The 8,439-nt window shown below is 39.9% G+C and overlaps 1 protein-coding gene and 1 long non-coding RNA gene across 2 annotated transcripts in view; one reads left to right on the top strand and one right to left on the bottom strand.

Annotated features, from left to right (window-relative positions):
- Positions 1-1,972: 1,972 nt before the first annotated feature.
- On the bottom strand, positions 1,973-8,111 carry LOC142143371 (serine/threonine-protein kinase pdik1l-like). Its single transcript, XM_075201177.1, has 3 exons — positions 7,235-8,111; positions 3,797-4,013; positions 1,973-2,573 (listed from the first exon to the last, which is right to left on the bottom strand). The coding sequence occupies exons 1-3, from the start codon at positions 7,889-7,891 to the stop codon at positions 2,338-2,340; spliced, it is 1,110 nt and encodes a 369-aa protein (XP_075057278.1). The 5' UTR covers positions 7,892-8,111; the 3' UTR covers positions 1,973-2,337.
- Positions 7,256-8,439, top strand: part of LOC142143373 (uncharacterized) — a 26,311-nt gene continuing 25,127 nt past the window's right edge. Inside the window, exon 1 of the long non-coding RNA XR_012689517.1 lies at positions 7,256-8,241. This is a non-coding gene — a long non-coding RNA (uncharacterized LOC142143373). The remainder of the gene's footprint in view (positions 8,242-8,439) is intronic.

Raw genomic sequence — 8,439 nt, 5'->3', positions numbered from 1 at the left:
AGCAATGTTTTAAATGCCAAATCAAACTGACCTTCTAAACTTCAAATCTTGTATATTCCTTATATTATTACTTCCAGTACATATACACAAAAAGGTCAATCTACAATGTATACGTATTTGTTGATCAATAGGAATATTTGGTTGTGCTCTATAAGTGTTATGTCCATTCCTCTGTGCTAATGGAGATGCTGAACTGCTTTAAGAGTCATTTAAAATGTTAAGTTTACCTGTTTTGACTGTTCTCACGTACGTTATTTTCAGATAAACGTCACTTATGGTTAATTGAGATGTGGTGTAGAGGTGGGAAGAGTCAGGACGTCTGCACAGACCCCCAGGCCTGTTCCGTGTGACGTTACAAAATCCAGTTTCAAGCAATGCTTCTATGTACATGCAAATCCAGCCATCATCATAAAAACAACTGCAGGTATAACCAGTATGGCCGGAGAGCTAAACTGCACAAACATGCAGTTCACACTGACCATCAGGGGGCGCTGCCAGAGTGGTAGGTCAGTAAACCAATGTATGACAATGAAATTGTCAGCTAGCGAAATTTTCCATCCTGCCCAATCAAATCCAACCTGGAGTTTAATTGTACAAGTTGTAGCCACAAATGGTGCAGTATTTTTTGTTAAAAAGATGAAGCTGTCCAAACAAAATCTTGTTTGTTGCCATCATTAGCTCCCATACATCAAATATTGTTCTACAAAAGGAATAACTATTTGCTAATACACCCTAACCCACAGGTACTCCTGGCAATTACAACTCTAAAACAAACAAAACATGTCAAAATGGTTGTGTATAAATGTACAGTATTTATAATATTCAGGCACTTGTGTGTAACTAGAACAGAGCTATGCTGCATTCACACAAGAACTTTGCATAATGATGACTGACTCTTATAAAGGCCGTGCACACATTACACTGCAATGGTAACTATGTTGGTTTCCCATTGGTACACCCGGATGGAACCCCCAACATCCTTTCTCTTCATTCTAGGGACACCTACAGCATGGTAATTTTGTGAGGGTGAAGCTTTGTATTACATTAAGTATGTGGTTTCAAAGTGCAACACTGAATTGCAAAACAGGGCCCATAGACAAGAAAAAAGGATTAAACTAGATACCTGTCAGCTCGTGCCATATTCAAGTTAATATGAAGTTTAAATTATTATTACCATTTATTTATATAGCAAAATCATATGAAGCAGCGCCATATACGAGAAAATATTTTGTATCCATTAACATCAGTCCGTCTCTCTGGAAGTTACAGTCTGAAGTCCTTAGACCCCAACAAACACTGTCCCATTATTGTCAGAAGCCAATTAACTTACTAATATGTTTTGGAGTATGGGAGTAAATCTGAGCACCTGGAGAAAAAAACAAAACAAAACATCAAACCCATGACCCCAGCTCCTTGAGGAAACAATTAACCACTGTGTCAACCTTGTGCCACAATGGCCATCCAACTGTCTGCACCGAATAGAACGCCTTTTAAAAAGGGTGGGAAGGGTGCAATTTTTATTTTCTCCTTGTAATAATCTCTCTCTGCAAAATCACTTCAAACAACTACCTGTGCAAATTTTTACAGCTCGGAAAATGCCATCTCACGCAGGGGCCCAAAGCGAATTGTGAATTGCGCACATTTTGTGCTTTGTAAAATGACCTCCACCTAAACAACTCCAAATGGACCTGGACACAAGATAAGACATTCTACACCCGTGGTTCTTACAGAATTCACTATGGACGCCTCAGGCTCATTCCTTAGCGGGATCAATTACCCCTACAGCAGAGTTTGGTTATGTTAAGCTTACAGTGCAGTTCAAACCAGATGTCACAAGCGCACATAGGAGCCCCCATATGTGACAGCATTAAACCGCAACTAGACCAACTTAAAAAAGAAATAACAGTATTTCCACTTTTATTCATGAAAACAGGATATTACACACAAATAAGTTAAAAATAAAAGCTTCTGGACATATATACAAATATAATGTAAAATATAAGTTGAGTTAAAGCACATTGCTTAAAATTAATGACTTGGAAAAAAGCTTCAAATGTCTATCGTAAAATAAAAAAATAACAAAACCATAAAAATATGTTTTAAAGAGATACTCTATCTATAAAAACGCCCTGCTATTTTAGCTTTGTAGTACTTATATTGGAATATACTAATTACAACCAAATATATAAAACTAAAATAAAACTCTGCAACTGTCACCGTTCGTAAGATACTAAAAAATATTCTCAGGGAAACATCTCTCAGACGGTCTATGTGCGGCTCAGGACTAACACAATAAGTATTTCCTTGCGGACTGTATCAAGACTTAAGTCTATAAGTCTAAGCACCAGACCTCTGTCGCTTCTCTCCGTAACATAATTGCTCAATGCGTTTCTCTAGCTCAAATGCATCAAGTCTCTCCTTTGAATTCAAGGCCAGCATGTTCAATAGAAGAATGCACACTTCATCCGGAATAGACTTCTTACTCTTTATAGGCATCGGAAGCTCCAAGTTGGGGTTATCAAGAAGAGCTTCTCCCACAGATATAAGGTTCTTTCCTTGACAGATGTATATGCCTAGACATAAAACAAATATTACTCACTACAGGAAAGTGTTAAACAGGAAACCAAATCACCATTTTACGTAATACATATTAAAGTGATTCTGTCATCACAAAACTCTAAATTCAAACAGTACAAACTCAACAACCAGACAATGATGAACATCAAGCAGAAAACAGTCAAGTACTATTTTTAAATCATATTAAAAAGGTAAACCTAATTATCTGGGCACATGACCACGGAGCTCCATCTCCTACACTCACTGTGAGGAGCACTGCTAGACAGGGTAAATGTGATATACAGACATGATCACCAAGCCCCTCCGGCAGTGACTGCGAGGTGAGATTCTGCTGAATCCACTCCGCTAAGTTAATGAGGGATATAGCATACACATAAGTATGATTACCAAGCACATTCTCTACGTCACTACAAGGAGCACTGCTACAGATGGTAATGTGCGCAATGTCATACATAGGTATGATGACCAAGCTTTACAAGGAGTCTGCAAAGTAGAAGGCCAAAATAAACAAATTTGTTGACCGATATACCAGGATGCTCCAATTAGAATTTTTCCCTTGTAGTGTTTGCAGCTTTAGTTGTATATCATAAAACTGCAACTCTAAGACATAATATGCATGACGCAAAGTCACCTCCCCACCAAAATATGACACTCACAGAAGGGCATTCTGTCCGACAATCATGCAATGTGTAAGACCTACAGATAGAAGCTGGGAAACAATTACACTGGAAGTATTCAGTCAATGTGCAACTTTACCAAATAACGATTCCGCACATAGAAACAAAAATTTGCAGGAATTACAATAATTTAGAGAATAAACATAAAACAAAACAAAAAAAAAAAGTAAAAATTAAAATAGTGTTATTTACAAATATTTAAATAGTGATAATGAAAATATGTAACACTAATATTAACACACACAAAATTCGAGTTTGAATCAGGACCTATACATCATTGTACGGTGAATACATTTGGGCCCTCAAACCGATGAAATTCAATAGAATTTCAAACGCAATCAAATTTTTAAGCATCTCTAGTGGATACAGATTTTATTATTATATGCACTCAATATACATTTTAGTAAACGGAGCATGCAAGAACACAAATGCAGCAACACAGTAACATGCAACAAACATGAACGAAGTAAAGTAACGTTGTACCGAGCAGTAAACATTCACACGAACCTGTAGCTTACCTGGGACATATTTAATGCACTTACCAAGCAGCTCTTTGTTTGTATCTGCATCCCTGAAGGTAACCATTTCAATCATAGCCCAAAACAGGATTCCAAGAGAAAAGATATCTGCTTTGGCTGTATAACGCCCTTCAAACACCTCTGGCGCCATGTAGAAATCCGAGCCGCAGGCTGACGAGAAGCGATATTGGTTAACGTTTACGTTCCCCTGGCAGACTTTACTAAGGCCGAAATCTGCTACCTGGAGGACAGAAATATAGACAGCTAAAAATAACTGTACAAGCAGCTCAATCAAATAGGCAGGCACTAAGAAATGCTTTCATTTATCTTATTTATATGCCCACAGCTGCAAACAAAGATTTATCGTATTTACATCTTTAAAGGAATAAAATAAATTGAATCCAAAAAGATCTAATGTACATTGATGGATTAGGGGAACATTAAGGGTAAGAGGTTTTAATACCACCTCATTTTGGCCTACGACACATACTATTCTGTTGGTTCCACTTTTTAAAACGTAGGACATTTTATCAGCAACGCTGCATAAAATAAAAATAATTATCATGCAACTTTTAGTCTGGAGAAAGCACTGGCCATTACTTTGTAATATTTATAACATTTGTGCTATATCAATGGATCTAAAGTTACATCTAACTAATCCATGTTAAAAAGGCCATAGATTGTACAGTACAATCCGGTTACCTGAATGCATCTTGTATGATCAGATGAGTGAACTGGTTGAACAACGGTGAGCCACATTTTGTCTGACGCGTTGTGTCTCTGCAGATTGCTACTGAGACACATCATGTCACCCTCGTGGCCAAATAAATTCCACCCATAGCGACCTATTCTCTCGGATTAGGGCAAAACATCCTTGATTCTTGAGAGAGCAGGCTAATCCCAGCATGGGTATTTACCTGCCTACAAGGTACAGTAACGCTGGAAATTGTGTCATCAGACCGTGCTTACAGTGAATTATATTGCAGTTAGAATTGTTCATTTAAACAGGATTGAATCACTGCCCGACAAGAAAACCAGTCCAAGTTCAATAAAGTAATATGATCCCCATGATACCAGTCTTTTCAAACGGCCAAAATTCAATTTATTCTATCTACATTGCCTCAACCACCATAGAAAAAAAAAAAGTCTTACAGATATAAAAGCTCGGCTGTAAGACACAAAAGGGAGGTGAAAACTATTTGCAATTTATTGCTGTTTTAAAGCAGAAATGCCAGGACCCACCACCTGGATAAAGAAATTGAAGGGTTAAGGTACTGGCATTGCTGCTATAAAATAGCAAATCTAACTGTCTTCATTGTAAGCGACATAAATATGAAATGCCAGCATTTCCTGCTGTCAGAATGTACACGAACCGCGCAGGACTGTCTCGCACATGTTGTCTGTCTTATTTATAGTAAGTCTCCATTTTCTCTATATATCGGGGTTATTAAAATTGGCATTATTTTGTCTTTATACCGATTGTCGGGATTATCAGTGTCGGTATAACCTTCCCCACTCCTTCTAAAATAAAACATTCCACATGCCATTTACTTTCTAAAATATAAAAGAAAAAACATCCTGCCAAAATGAGGGCTTGTGGTATATTTAAACGCTTTCTGTTCACTAAAGTAAATTCCGCATTTCTTTTTCTATGGAACTGCGATTTTCCCAGGAACAATTAAGAATTATTTTTTTTTTTTTTCTTTAAGAACTATTTTGCATGGATTTCATGCATGTAGTGTGCAAGTAGCATGCAGAACGTATGTTACAAAATACCCACAAAAACTATTCTCCAGAATTTGCAGGTCCTTTCTTCAGCCCTAATGCTGCTTACTCCCAAATTTGAGAATTTTGCACACAATTCGATGGGAAATCCACCCACACCATTTAAAACTAAAATGAGCCCTATAAAATGTGTCCGATCACAAACAAATCAAAACCTATTTTGGTATCACTGTACTCAGGAGAACCAAATGCTTAAATTGTATGGTATGTGTCAGGGGCTGCACTAATTACAATAAGTAGGGGAACAATGTTGGAAAACAAGTTTCCTATTTTACCTGCTTTCCCCTAGGCAATGATTACAAAGATTTTTATTCTGATTACCAAAATAAAGTCTTGGCTGCCTAGAGGAAAAAAAACAACTGAAAAAAAAAGCCCAATTCTGAATTAATTTTAAAAATAGTAGTAAAAGGTGGTAACGTGGCCTTTAAATGGCGGCCGAGTAGGGTGTGGGCAGGAGGACCAATCACAAGACGAAACAAGAGCAGCTTGCGATCGGTCCTTTTCGCTCCATCTTCTGGTTTCGACAGAAGTTGTAAGAGGAACGGAGCAGCCCCCATGGCTCCAGCTGCAGGGTAAGCCCCTTTTACTAGGCAGATTTATACGGACGCATCACACATATTCGCTGGAAAAGGGGTAAGATAGCATGAAAACTAATGCAAGTTTCAGATGTGTTTTCCATGCATTGTGCTTCCACCAACCCAATATACTGTAGTGGTATCATGTGTGAACACCAGAAATGGTTTAAGACACATTGGTTGCGCTTTTTTACCGCTTATACTGTAAAAAATAGCACTCACATCTCTATGGGGCTTGAGCAGATAATTCATTAAAGAAAAAATAATAAATAAAAAATTGCCCTGTAGTGTCTCGCATCAGTACCGGGACCGTACGCAGCATTTCTTTTTTTTTTTTATAATTAAATCTGCCCCAATAAGTGCAGCATTCAAATGTTAAGCGGACAGAGGTGGGAATGGTACCTGTGACTAGTATTTGATTTATTTTTATATGCTTTTCCCTCTAAATACAAACACTCATACATAGGAAATAGATAAACGGCTCTTATGACGGACGTAATTTTTATGGTCTAATCCGTTGCAAATGGGAACAGACAGAATAATCTCTCTGTGGTCATTATTACTATGCCATCATAATATTAATATAATGGGAGCATATACAGTGATACATATTGCTCTAATTTATTTATTTTTTGCAATAAGAACTGATCTATAAACTGGTGATGAATGCGACAGGGTGGCTTATTGATCCAGGTCAGTGACCTGAGGAGGAATGGAGGGAATTTTTTTTTATATAAAGAGATATATATATATATATATATTACAAAAAATTATAAATAATAATATATATATTTATAAATATATATAAAAATATAAATATAAAAAATTATATATATATATATATATATATATATATATATATATATATATATATATAAAAAAAATTCTAAATAAATATAAAATATATATTGTTTATAAATATATATAAAATTATAATTATATATATATATAAAAAATATGAATATAATAATAATAAATATATATGATCAGAAATAGACAACAGGGGCATCCCAGCTGCTGTGGGGCTTGCTGGTACTTGTAGTCCCCCTCCATGTGACTGCACAGGCTCCCAGCACTATTACAGGTGGGGTTGCCCCCTCACCTTGAGCTCCGGCCCGGCCGCCCCCTGGGACACCAGCACGTTCTCGGGCTTCAGGTCCCGGTGCACGATCTGGTTGCGGTGCAGGAAAGAGATGGCGGCGGCCAGCTGCTGCATACAGACGCGGTGCAGCCGGGGGTGCGGGGCCCGGCCCAGCAGGAAGTCATTCAGGTCCCCCCCATCGCAGTACTCGGTGATGAACCACAGGTAACTGGGCTCCTCCCCTGCGCACGGCCGCCGGCAGGACTCCTCCCTCGCGCACTGCTGCCGGCAGGACTCCTCCTCCTCCGCGCACGGCCGCCGGCAGGACTCCTCCTCCTCCTCCGCGCACGGCCGCCGGCCCTTCAGGCAGCTCTCCACCAGCTGTAGGTGGCGGCGGTCGGTCAGACGCCGGTGACAGATGGGCTGGACAGAGGCCGGGCCGCGGCCGCTCTGCAGCAGGCACTCCTCCATCCGGATCACGTTCCGGTGCTGGCTCTGGATGCTCCGCAGGGCCCAGAATTCCTGCAGCGCCATCTCCACCGTCTCCGGCTCGCTGCAGCGGGTCCTCTTCACCGCCACCCGCAGGCCCGTGTGCTCCACCAGAGCCTCGTACACCACGCCGTAGCTGCCCCGTCCCACCTCCCGCAGAAGGCGGTATTTGCAGGGATCATCAGCCATACTCGCTCCCCGAGGTGACGCACGGCGATGTTTACCTCAGACATTGCTTTAAATCACAAGGCGACGCGAGTTCAGCGTCAAACGCCGTTTTGGCGGGAAACATACCCGTTGCGAACGCATCGGGATGGGGGGGGTCCTCCTACCTTACGCAGACAGCGATATTTCCAGGCTTCATGAAACATACTCAGTCCCCGAGGCGACGTTTACCAGAGACATTGTTTCTAAATAACTAGGTGACTTGTGCCCAGTGTGGAACGGCATCTTGGCGGGAAAACGCGTTGCAAACGCGACAGCATGGCGTTTTTTGTTGGCCGCGGTCATGTAACTAGTCAAACGTCTTCTTTTTACATGTAAGTGTTTTTTCATGCTTATTAAACACATATTTGTGCAATGTTTGTTCATTATACTGGCATGTGCAGTAATCTATATTGTGTCCTCTGCTGTAAGGTATTTTATTTCCTGCAGGTATACCTATTTGTTTTAACACTGTTCCCTGCCTCCCCTTCCCCTTCCCCTTCCCCTTCCCCTTCCCCTTCCCCTTCCCCTTC

The sequence above is a fragment of the Mixophyes fleayi genome, chromosome 3 (assembly GCF_038048845.1).
Source record: "Mixophyes fleayi isolate aMixFle1 chromosome 3, aMixFle1.hap1, whole genome shotgun sequence".
Classification (NCBI taxonomy): domain Eukaryota; kingdom Metazoa; phylum Chordata; class Amphibia; order Anura; family Limnodynastidae; genus Mixophyes; species Mixophyes fleayi.
The sequence above is the reverse complement of the archived record's forward strand: the minus strand, read 5'-3'. Positions and strand labels throughout refer to the sequence as shown.

What these genes read in the sequence shown, in the direction of transcription:
- LOC142143371 (XM_075201177.1), bottom strand. Translation starts at nt 7,891, where the DNA reads ATGGCTGATGATCCCTGCAAATACCGCCTTCTGCGGGAGGTGGGACGG. An exon ending in CGGCCGGGCCGGAGCTCAAG is followed by an intron (nt 4,014 to 7,234) that starts GTGAGGGGGCAA and finishes TCTGTCCTCCAG; the next exon opens with GTAGCAGATTTCGGCCTTAG. An exon ending in TACAAACAAAGAGCTGCTTG is followed by an intron (nt 2,574 to 3,796) that starts GTAAGTGCATTA and finishes TTTTATGTCTAG; the next exon opens with GCATATACATCTGTCAAGGA.